This window comes from Sinocyclocheilus rhinocerous, unplaced genomic scaffold (genome assembly GCF_001515625.1).
Source record: "Sinocyclocheilus rhinocerous isolate Xijiao unplaced genomic scaffold, SAMN03320098_v1.1 scaffold206, whole genome shotgun sequence".
Classification (NCBI taxonomy): domain Eukaryota; kingdom Metazoa; phylum Chordata; class Actinopteri; order Cypriniformes; family Cyprinidae; genus Sinocyclocheilus; species Sinocyclocheilus rhinocerous.
Genome location: NW_015647488.1, coordinates 627,298 through 639,813, shown reverse-complemented (window position 1 = coordinate 639,813; position 12,516 = coordinate 627,298). Strand labels below are relative to the sequence as shown.

The following is a 12,516-nucleotide window of genomic DNA, read 5'->3' as shown; positions in this document are numbered from 1 at the left end:
GGATCGCAGACTTATAAGTGCATTACCGCCACCTATCTCTCAAATGGACCATTGGCACTCCTAATTGAGATTGTAGATAGAGTGTCAATGGTCCATTTGAGAGCTAGGTGGCGGTAATGCACTTATAAGTCTGCGATCCGCCGTAAAGCAAAAAGAAGAAGAAGATGCGTCAGGCGCCGGCTGTTGAGAACGCGCTCAGGAGGACGCAACGGTCCACAGGCTGCAACGGTTTGAGTTCAAAATCTTTGTTTGTGTTCTACTGAAGAAACAAAGTCACCCACATCTCGGATGCCCTGGGGGTAAGCAGATAAACATCAAATTTTCATTTTTGGGTGAACTATCCCACACCAGAAGCGGTTTAGCCAATCACAACACACTGGACCAGCTAACCAATCTGAGCCCATCTCGTATTTCTGAGGGAGGGGCTTCATAAAAGCAGGAAATGATCAGCGCGTTTATCAGAGAAGGGACAGAGCGGTGAAGAATAAAGGTAAATTATGTGAAAAAGTATGCGTTTTAAAAAAAACACATGTAAGACTTCACCCCATAAACACAATCAAGCCTAGAACAAAACCAGTCAACCACCCCTTTAAAAGAATTACATTTATTTATTTATTTATTTTATTTTATTTTATTTTATTTTTTATTTTTTTTGCAATAGTGGGTAAACTCTGGTCCACACTCCAACACAGTAGGTGGCTGTCTCCGGTTACTGTTGTAATCTCGGTTCCCTGAGAGCGGGAATGAGAAATTGCGAAGATCGCAGTGGAAACTCCTCCCCTTCTCCAAAATCCTGAAACCTTATGGGATAACGCCAGTTTAATAAACTGGCCAATTGTCGCTAATCCATGCAAATTGCATGCAAATACTGACAAGCTTGCAGGCAGTATAAATGCAGCGAGAGCGACAATTGCATCAGAATCTGAGTGCTCGAATAGACGAGCCTTTAGACCAGGCCCATGAGGAAGCAATAGTCCGTGTTGTATGGGCTCTGATGTTTCGAGGGCATTCCTCTCCCCGGCTCGCATAAGCCGACACGATAGCATCCACTATCCGAGCGATCGATATACAGTGGTGTGAAAAAATGATTTCTTCTTTTTTTGCATGTTTGTCACACTTTAATGTTTCCAGCACTGTGATCACCTCCACAATTGCAACATTTGGGTTTTACACCCTGTCCACATTTTCCATATTCATGTTCTCCACTACACCTCGCACAATGTTGTTTTCCCTTACAAACAGCTGCCACATGCCCGTACTTTTGACATTTATAGCATCTAAGCGGAGGAGGAACATACTGTCTAACAGCATAGCTTATAAACCCAAAGAATACTCTTTCTGGTAATCTTTCCTCATCAAACTGCACCATTACAGATAAGCTATCCAGCTTTTCTTTATCTCTAACATATTTCAGACGTTTGACCCCTACCACTTTTGCTCCTGATAAACTTCTCTTGATTGTGTCTTCTGATACATCTGTTGGGACCCCTGTTATTACTCCCTTCATCCATTTCTTCTCTTCCAACAGTGTACACGAAATTTTTTTCCCTGCTAATGTCTTTAAGCCTAGTACCTGTTTTTGTTGTCTGCTATCTTTACAAAAAAGTAGCAACTTTCCATTCCGTAACATTTTCGCATGTTCGATTTTCCCGATCTCTTCTTTGATCGCTTTAGTTATTTTCAGTGGGTTCAATGCATTCATATTATCGGACAAGAAATGTATCATTACCTTAAACTCTTCCTTTTTCCTTTTCTCCTGTTGTCTTTCCCTTTCACTTTCCGAACCAGAAAGTTGATTCCATTTTTTTTTCCTTTTCCGATTTTCTACTATGTTCCAATTTCCATTTTTACCTCCTTTCTCCCCGCCACTACATTCATCCTCTATGTCCAGCTCACTTCCTGATCCTACGTCACTTCCTTCCATCTCTGCTCCAGTCACACCCTAGTGTCACCAAGCGCCCTCGTCGTCTACTTCACTTTGTCAGGCAGTTCCTATTTAAGAGATTTCTTGATTGCGAACAGGTGTGTAAGTAATCAGGCCTGGGTGTGGCTCGAGAAATTGAACTCAGGTGTGATAAACCGCAGTTTTAAGAGGGGGGCAAACACTTCTTCACACAGGGTCATGTAGTTTTGGATTTTGTTTTCCCTTAATAATAAAAACCTTCATTTAAAAACTGCATGTTGTGTTTACTTGTGTTATCTTTGACTAATATTTAAATTTGTTTGATGATCTGAAACATTAAAGTGTGACAAACATGCAAAAAAATAAGAAATCAGGAAGGGGGCCAACACTTTTTCACACCACTGTAGATCCTCAAAGCCCTAACGGGCATCAGTCGAGGTCAATGGGCTCAGCAGACAAAGCAGGCAATGAAATTACCTAAAGGGGGTAGAAAGAGATTTAGGCACGTAGTCGGGTCTGGGCCAGAGAGTAACACTGCAGTCCCCAGGTCCAAAGCAAATACAATCCTCATCCACTGAGAGCATGTGCAAATCCCCTATGCACTTAGCCGAAGCAAGTGCAAGAAGCAGAGCAGCTTTGAGGGAGAGCATCTCTTACAGCAATAGATTCCAAGGGCTTGAACGGGGGTAGAGAAAGAGCTTTCAGAACCAGCGCTTAATCCCACAGCGGCACCGAAGGCGGGCATGGGGGATGTAGTCTCCTCGCTCCCCTGAGAAACCTGCGTGCTTCCAAATTGATTGCCTGACAACCGGGGAACAAAACAAAGCAATAGCGGCCACATAAACCTTTAACATTGATGGTAGGCTCCCGTTATCGAGCTTGTGCTGCAGGAAATGTAAAACATCTGACACAGGACAGCTCGCTGGGTCCATATCTTCATCACAGCACCATTTCACAAACACTCCCCATTTAAGCTTGTACAAATGCCTAGTAGAGGGTGCACGAGACTCCATGATCGTGTCAATCACATGAAGAGGCAGGGCACTTAGCTCCTCTAGGACCCTTGAAGTAGCCACACGTGCAGGCTCCACAGCTCTGGCTGGGGTGCCATATCGAGCCATTCGCTTGAGACAGCAGGTCCTTCCTGAGCGGGATCACCAAGGGGGAGCCACCAGCATCTCCCTGAGGTCCGGAAACCAAAGCTAATTCAGCCAGTTTGAGGCAACGAGGATCACTGAAGCCCTCTCTTCCCTGATTTTGCATAATACCAGAGGCAAAATCTTCACCGGGGGAAATGCATAAAGTCTGGCTCTTGACCAGCGCAACATCAGAGCTTCCCCCATCAGAGGGGAGTGAGACAGCGAAAAGAACATTGAACAGTGTGTGTTCTCACTCGTTACAAACCACCTCCGCCTTCCCGAAGCGATCCCAAATCATCCAGACCGAACTGGGATGCAGCCTCCTCTCTTCGTGGAGTATTCCATTCCTCGAAAGCATGTACGCTCCGCGATTTAGGAGATCGGGGATATGCGCCACTCTGATGGAGAGTAAATGACAATCCACCCATAACAGGAGGCTCGCAGCCTGCTTGAAAAAGGCTCTGGAGCACACGCCACTCTGGCGATTTATTTACAAAACCACAGACATGTTGTCGGTGCAAATCAGCACATGTCGCTGCTCCAACTGTGGCAAAAAGGCCATTAGGGCTAAGGACACCACCTTAGGGCTGAACGATTATGACAAAAATCATAATTGTCCATTATTCCCTTGAAATTGTAATTGCGATTGTTAATTACAATTATCACAATTTACATTGAATGATGTTTATACCATTCTAACTGAAAAACCTTTAGTGCTTTTCTATAGTATTAAGCCTCAAATGTCAAATATACATCGGGTTGGCTTCTTCTTTAAATAAAAATATGAATGGTATCATAATGTTACACTAAAACTAAAACAATGGAAAAACCCTTAAGATAACATGTAGAAAGAAAAAAATGCATCTTAAGCACGCAGAATAACATAAGTGGACTTTGAACGATTAATTGCGGCTTTGAACGATTACGTAATTGTGGCATCCATAATTGTAATCGCGATTAGAAATTTGATTAATTGTGCAGCTATACACCACAGTTCCCAGCAGTTTATGTGCCACCTGCTCTGAGACTCTGACCACTGGCCTGAAGTCGGAACACCCTCGCACCCTCATCTCCACGAAGCACACACCCAGACAATGGCGGTGCTAGGGCGGGGCTTGATGGGGCTATAGCCCCATCAGAAACTTGCTTAGCCCCGGCACATTGACCATTCATGCAGGTACACCCATAGATATGTAATGTATACATACATATCTATGAGTACAACAATGTGCATGATGTTATTGTTTACACGGTCGTCAAGGATACGCAGAGTTACGAATACGAATGTGGGCAGCCACACCATCAATTTCAAAAGTCTCCGTTTTGGTCCGTTTACACTGAAACGCAACCCCGGATGGAGAGGAGCCTGTCGTCACACAGAGTAGCAACTCTTAATAAATAGCTTATGTGGAAATAGTTTTATGAATTGTCTGCACTTTATCTATTGTAAAAAATTGTTAGAATTTACGGTGTTTTCCTGCCAGTAGGCATTGAGAGTTTTTGACTTGATGGTCAAAAAAATGAGTAAATAGAAATGTGTAAAAAAATAAATAAATAATAACAAAAGAAAATCCCTACTTTCTCTCTTTTCTATGTGCGTTCATAAATTGTATTAATTTGTAAGCATCATATTTGGCAGTTGGCATTAAAAGTTATATTACTGGCATATGAGAAGTTTAATACCAAAATGTAAAAAAAAATGTAAAATACGCCTTTTTCGAAGCTGCTGTATATAAAAAACACAAGGTGGCTGAATTTGCATGCTTAGCTGAAGCAGGCATTCATTACTTTCTCTCAATTAGTTTTTAGCACCCCCTCTGAACTGTTAAGCCCTCCCTTAGCACCCCCAACAAAAAAATCCTGGAGCCGCCACGGCACCCAGATATGTTATAGATTGACTCAGGGTGAACACGCTCTTTTGCACATTCACATGCAGTCCTAGGGACTCCAGATGGTGAAGCAGCGTGTCCGTGTGACTGATAAGCACATCTATCGAATGGGCTAAAATCAGCCAGTCGTCCAGATAATTTAGAATGCACATACCACTTGCTCTGAGAGGGGAAAGCGCTGCATCGATGCACTTCAAGAACGTGCGTGGGGCTAAAGCCAACCCGAATGGGAGAACTGAATACTGGTATGCTGTGCCCTCGAAAGAGAACCTCAGGAAGCGCCTGTGGCGCGTCGCGTTTTGAATGTGGAAGTATGCATCCTTCAGATCTACGGATACAAACCAGTCCCTGAGACAAGTGCAAGTGCAAGTCCTTGTGCCAGGATCTGCTTCAGTGTTGCCATCCTGAACTCGCGCTTGTGAAGCGCTCGGTTGATGAGCCTCAGATCCATTATCGGTCCTCCATCTCTCTTGGACACCACAAAATAGCGGCTGTAATCCCGCTCTGCAGCTCGCTCAGAGGGACAGGTTATATTGCTCCTCTTGCGAATAAATGCAGTGAAAAAACTTCTTTCAAAAACAAAAAAAATCTTATCAACCCCAAACTTTTGATTGGTAGTGAAGTTCAACTAGTAGAGCAATGTGAGCAATGCCATGGGTTAGACTCCTGGGAAGCTCACAAACTGATCAAATGTAGTTGCTTTGTTTAAAAATGTCTGTCAGATGCATATATGTATTGAAGAAGATCTGAATATCTGGTCTTGTTAGTGTGATTTAAATGTAAATTAAATGTTTTTGGCCCAGGTTAGGTTTTGAAGGACAAAAGTTTCTGTCTCTGTGAATGGGTGAGTAACCAGAGGCAGCGGTGGATGGGAGAGTTCAAGTTTCCTCCTCTTTGAGTAGCTTGATGATGTCATCTTACTGAGACTCCATCGAGGTCACCACAGCACCCTGACTTGAATGGCTGTGTGCAGAGGGGGTGTCTCTCTTTTGGTGGGGTGTGCCAGGAACCATGGCAGCAGACAACCAATGATGAAACAGTGCTGGAATTTATGTCAGGTACACATTGTAAGACCTTATACCATGAAAAATTACCAAGAGCTTGTAACACTCCAAAGAGAAAGGAAAAAATGAAATCGCATCATATGACCCCTTTAAAACATTTTTTTGAAAATAAGGGTTAACATCTGTTCACCCAAATATATTGTGTAAAGAAAATACACTACTGTTCAAAAGTTCTTTTTTTTTAAGAAATGCATTAAATTGATCAAAAACTTTGACCAATCTCTAATCAAATTCTGTCTGATTTGCAGACAACCGAATTTCACTTGATTGACAACTGTAGGACTCTGAGCAGTGCATCATGGAACTTGGCTCCTCCAAACAGTCTACGTTACCTGTCCATTAAACAGCCATCCCTGTCCCATCCCTTCCACCATGCGTGCCAGCCGAACCGAGCAGCCAGCCTAGAGGAGGAGGAATGGGAGGAGGCGATTAGCTTGCCTGTCCTGCTCAAACCCGGAGAGACCGATGAGCAGCACACCGTGGTGGAAGTGCCCTTTCTTGGGCCGGCCAAACTAAGTGAGCTCCTTGCTTTGGGACCCAACAGACCCTTTGACTTCCATTTTCCTTTAACCACTGTTGATGGAAGCAGAGAGGATGATATTAGCATTATCGGAAATGATGGGACTGAGGAAAACCAGCTGATGGAAAGAGGCTCCTTCAGGAGTCTGTTTGAGACTGAGGGATGCCCTGCACCTTTTATGTTTGGATCTCGCTTCTATTGCTTTCACTGCCCTGGGATGGAGTCTGTCTCAGAGATTGGGGTCAAACCAAGAAAGGGACAGGATGAGCAGAGTATCTATCCGGCCCTCAATGTCACGCATTACAGCCATGCTGAGACTGAGAGAGTGGACAAGAGCTCTAGCCAGAGAGACATGGAGAATGAGGAGAAACTGGCCCTGATGCATGAAAAGCTGAGGGTGGAGGTAAGACAAGTTTAAGGGAGATGAGATGGACCATTTGTAGAAAAATGAATGGGAGAAATAATGCTTGTTATGGAGGCTGTAGGAAGATATTACATTTATGATACCTTTTTTAATAATGTAATTGCAGTGTAATCTTGACTAATAGTTAAGGTTCTACGTTGTGTTTCAGCTTCCCAGTTTCTTTGTGAAAAATCATGACTACAGCATATACTCTGAAGATGTTGAGTTCATCAATGGTCTTCTGAACACCAAAACAAGGTAAAGAATTTCTAAGTGTATGTTATACTAGATTTTAGACCTGAAAGTAAGTTATACTAGCTGTCAGTGAACCGCTGTGACTATTGTTGTTTTAAATGATAAAAGACTTTATAATATACTGTATAATAACATAAGATGTATTTCATGTTTCCTCTAAACCATATATTTTCTTGGGTATCGAGACAGGCACATTACAGGTCAATGATATGAGGCACAAACACATTCATTCAATTGAATCTTTGCTTGGAGATAATTACCTGCGTAATTCTGTGTAATTCTCAAAAAATTAGGAGCACCTTCTGGTTAATAACAAAAACTAACCTTCTCATTATGAGGCGATATTTGACCTTTGTAATGGCATTTTTTCTAACCTTTTTAAATGTATGTCATCTTTTATGTCAAATTCGTACATTTATATTTATAAAGTTTTTAAAAAATGTTTAATGAAAGCAATAAATTGAATTAGAATAATAAGACACAATCAGGAAGAATAAGTTACCAATCAAATGAAATCAGTATCAACAAAATTCATCTTTACACTACAGAGGTGGAACAGAACACAAAAGTAGCATTTCTGTGTATTTACAGACTGTTTAGCGAGGCTCAGAGGTGACATGAATGCATTTAAATTCATAATAACAATGTTTTGAGATTAATGTTTTAAATATAAAGTTTTGAATATAGAAATATTAAATGATTTGAAAAACTTAAATTATACTTTAAAAATTAAACCAAAACTGTCAGTAGGTGGCGGCAAGTCACTGTCTTTGTCACTGGATCATTCATTCAATCGATTTGTTCAAACAGCTGATTCATTCAGGAAGAAAACAAGTGACTGTCTTTATGAAAGGGTAACTGAATCATTGACTCACTAGATTCACAAAAAAACACACATTCATTCATAAAGTGTTTGCATGGAGATGCGCAGCGGCTCAGCTGTGACCTTGTTTGGAACTATTTTCATTGATGAAATAGAGCAAAATCAGACAACAGTGTTCTTAAAATATAAGTAATTTTATATTAACTTGTTTATTGAACTGTTAAATAAAATCAATATCACATTTGCAAACTCCCGTTATAATCATTAAAATGGATAATTGGCCATTACGTTCAAGAAATCACCAGATATGTCTGTGATTGGATACATTTTTCAATACTTGTAAATAGAAACCTTTGGCACCCCACAGAGTGCAAACAAATACGCACTGGCACATTTGCAAAAATCTGAAATGTATTGCTATATATTGCGCTACCTTTATGTCCGGAACTCTGATCGCTTTTGTAGGCTGTTAGGCTATGGATTAATTTATAATAAAATTAATTTTTAATAAAATTAAAACTCTAAATTTTTGTTGCCTCAAGACATTTTGTTTGTAAATGTTTTGTTTGCAAAATGTTCAAGCAAGTCATCAGAAAGTTTACCAAGAAAAACAAAAAACATTTGTTCCCTCATGGTGTTTAATGTTATGTTTGGAAATATTTTGTTTGCAAAACATTTTTTTTTGCAAGCTAAACTATCAAATTTTGTTCCTTAAAGATGTTTTGATTATTTCATGTTTTGTCAACTTTTTTTCTTTTGTTTGCTAAATGTTTTTTTTTTTTCAAATACATTAAAAGTTTCACAAGCAAAATTAATAATGCTTGTTGCATCAAAACATTTTTATGTCTCAAGATTTGTTCTCAAAACTTTTTTTTTCCTTCATGTTGGAAAACATTTTGCTTGCAAAGCATTTTCTGCAAGAACGTCAAAAAGTTTTTCCAAGCAAAATGTTTTCAAATACAAAAGAAAAGACTTTTGAGGAAAAAAGTTTTGAGGAAAAACAAATCATGGGTGGTTTTGTTTGTTAATTACACAGTGACAATAGTTCCAAAATGAGTCAGAACTACCATTGAATGACTGGTTCTGGCTTGTTGCCAAAGTACCGGTATATTTGAAACAGCACATCTGACTGGTATAATGTCTGTCTCTAAAGGGGTCGTGTAGCGTACCAGCTGACTCTGACGCTTTGGCGATTGATGTGTCAGTGTTACTATGCGGAGGCTCAGCTGGAAGTGCTGAAGCTGACCAAGCATCCAGAAGACGGCTCCATCAAAGCTCGCTGGAGAGTCAAAGGCCTGCCCTTCCACTCCATTCTGATCTTCTTCTACAAGAAAGACAAGAGCCACCTCTACAGGTGAGACATGCTGTGACAGCCTATCAAAACCTTGCCCTGTGCTCGTCTTTGTGTAGTCATATTTATTTTTTTCTGTTCAGAACATATGATGCATTCTCCACCTTCTATGTTGGCTCTGATGGACGAATACATAGGCATAAAGTTGAAAAGGTGAGGTTTTCTTGCAACTCAGAATATCCTTGTTTTCCATATTTCTTAAATTAAATAGGAAAATGGTACAAAAAAAAAAAAAGAAATTTACACTCCCGTTTTAAAGACTGAGGTCAGCACTTTTTTTGCGTTAATAAAAACTTTTCCCCCATTAACTCGAACATTGATGGATATTTCAACGTGCTTTCCTTCATTTTGAACAGATAAATGTTTCATTTTCTAGCTTCAGAAATATTTCAGTAAACAATGCTGATGGGGATTAGAAGTGAAAAAGGGGAGACAGTTATGTTTTAAAGCGCTCCGTGAAAAACCAGGAAAGAGATGCGAGTGAGGATTTGGAGCTAAAAATAGGAGAGCAGACCACATCTGCACAGCGTGTTGTCTTTTTCATATTAATACAGCGAAATTCAAAGAAAAAGAAAGCTAGCGGACTAAAAAGAGATTTTGTCACAGATATTCCTTTAAGACTGTCACATTAAAACCGCAAGATTTAATTATTTTCCTGACAGATAAAAATATAATGGAGAGTTATGGAAAATGTACAGCTCATTCAATCAAACAGACAAATAAGGATTATTTGTAGTGCAGCCTTATTATTTGAAATGATTTAAGTCATTTTGAGTGGAAGCTCCCTAAACTGGAAGTACCACCCGTAATGTAGTAGACTCGTTTGGAAAAAGGAGATACTGAAAGCTGAAAAAATGCTTTTCAATCACACAATATCAGAACATATGGAGCAAGATTTTAGATCAGTGAGATTTTACTTTGGGCAGAGCTACCCAGAAATCCAAGTTATCAGAAAAATGGTTAAAAGGTGAGTTAACAGTTTTTATATCATTTAACGCTTGTCACTTAACTGCGGATTTCCTCAACCTATTTGACTCAAAGGACACCGTAATCCAACACAAAATTCGAACGGCCATGTAGGCTGAGAAATTTCTGGTACTTCTGCTGTACTTAAAACAAAGCTTCTTTTCAAAACAAATATTCAATTATTTCAACAAAATTCATTTTGTGATTCCATAAGTTTCAAGAACTGTATGTTTTTCAATAAAAACAATAGTTATTATCATTTGACATCTTTTACGTGTTTTTTTAACACTTAATTTAGATTAGAGTTAGATTATTAGTATATTAATAATAATTTATTAATTTAATTACATTTAAAGGGATAGTTAACCCAAAAAAAAGAGAGAAAAATGTCATTATTTACTTAACCCTCAGTTGTTCCAAATCTGTAGTTTTTTTATATTTTTTTTTTTCCTGATGAACACAAAAGAAGATATTTTGAAGAATGTTGCTGCTGGTCCCCATTTACGTCCACGGTATGGAAAAAATAAAATACTATGGAAGTCAATGGGGACCAGCAACTGTTTGGTTACCAAATTCTTCAAAATATCTTCTTTTATGTTCTACAAAAGAAAGAAACTCATACAGGTTTGGAACAGCCTGAGACTGAGTAAATGACAATTTTCATTTTTGGGTGAACTGTCCCTTTAAGTCATCCTGCGGCCCCCTTGGACATCTACTGAGGCTCTCTGATTGAAAAACAGCACTTGATCATTTCAATCTGGTTTAATCTTAGTGTTTATCTATGTTGGTAGGTTATGGAGACTCGTCCTCCCTTGCTGCCCAAAGTGACCTCAGTGCTGGCCGGGGCTCTGGTGGCGCTGGGCATTCAGGAACACCGGCCCGCCCTCAACCTACTCCCACTCCTGCTGTCTTCCCTCCGACAGCCCCAAGCCTGAGCCGCAGAGCAGGACCAGAGCGTGGATGCGTTTGGTCACACCATTAAAAAGACTGAAAAAGAGGCAGCGCTGTATTGTGTGGGTTGAGTGAATGAGATATTGGTAACCAGTTTTTTTGGGGTAAATCCGCAGGAACAAGAACAAACGAGTTAAAACTGTTCTCACTTGAAACAATCTTTGTGCGCTCTTTAATTTCCATTGTTTGAATATCACCAAACTGGTTTGAATCGTAACCGGTTTCAGAGACTAATACATGAGGGCATCACTAACTAGGAAGTTAACTAACGCACAACTCTTTAACAAACAGGTTTTGATGTCCCATATTCAATACCATCTGTAAATACATTCAGGCAGCTCGCTGTAAAACTGGCTTTTGAAGCACATGCCAGATAAATCAACAGAAAGATTGGTCTTGATCATCTTACATTGTAATAATTAATTATATATTTTTTTGTATTTATATATTAATTGGAGTTTTCATCAGTTGCATTGGTTTAAATGTTGTAGAGGAAGGTGCCTGAAAACCAGCTGTTTCCTTTAGTAGCAGAACTTAATGAATGTCTTTAGAGTTGCTGCCTTTTTGGTGACCTTTAAGGGAAAGTGATGCCAGGGACTGCCTTTGAGTGTAGAGAGTTTAGTTTCCTGTCTGGACTTGTTCTTGTTTGCCCATACCTTCCTTATTTGTGCAAGACACATGGTATAAGTTCTCAGCCAATATGGCTCCCTGCATAAATACATTGCCAAATCTGCACTGGTCTTGCCGTGCCGTCCATGTAAATTAAGTCCACACTTATTCAAAAGACCCATGCTTTCAATTTTTTTCCCATTGAAATATGTTCAGAAGTGTATTTGCATCTGCAAAGCAACGCGTTGGTTATTTTTCTCCAGGTTAATTGGTCACTTTAGCTCAGTAATGACTGGCAGTGCATTTGGTGTGATAACACATGCTCTCCTCCCACAGTCTGTTTTAACAAGAACACTTTCAACTGCTTGAGCTTCCTGTGGTAAAGACATAGACCAGACACTTTAATGGACTTCCTGTGTCCCAAAGCAGTCAGAACACATCTGTCTCAAGTGCTTGCGCTTTTAAATGGACAATAAAAGCATGAAACGCTGTCACTCCACAATCTGTGCAATTCAAATCCGAAAGGTCAGAACCTGTTAAAGCAATTGTTCTGGTGGTTAATTCTGCGCTAATTACCCAAAAACCTGTGTGAATGTTGTGAGACAAATAAATGCATACTGACCGATATTTTTGGTCTCTGTTC

The 12,516-nt window shown here is 39.9% G+C and overlaps 1 protein-coding gene across 2 annotated transcripts in view; it reads left to right on the top strand.

The window, feature by feature from the left end:
- LOC107709275 (uncharacterized) overlaps positions 1 to 12,498 on the top strand; it is a 15,704-nt gene extending 3,206 nt beyond the window's left edge. Inside the window, exons 2-7 of one of the 2 annotated variants that reach the window (XM_016513732.1) lie at positions 5,740 to 5,989; positions 6,244 to 6,918; positions 7,088 to 7,176; positions 9,150 to 9,350; positions 9,431 to 9,500; positions 11,105 to 12,498. In XM_016513732.1, coding sequence (XP_016369218.1) covers positions 5,891 to 5,989; positions 6,244 to 6,918; positions 7,088 to 7,176; positions 9,150 to 9,350; positions 9,431 to 9,500; positions 11,105 to 11,248 — 1,278 coding nt within the window. In that variant the 5' untranslated portion in view covers positions 5,740 to 5,890 and the 3' untranslated portion in view covers positions 11,249 to 12,498. Of the gene's footprint in view, positions 1 to 5,734; positions 5,990 to 6,243; positions 6,919 to 7,087; positions 7,177 to 9,149; positions 9,351 to 9,430; positions 9,501 to 11,104 lie in introns of both variants that reach the window. The other variant, XM_016513731.1, reaches the window with a different exon arrangement.
- The last annotated feature ends 18 nt before the right edge of the window (positions 12,499 to 12,516 follow it).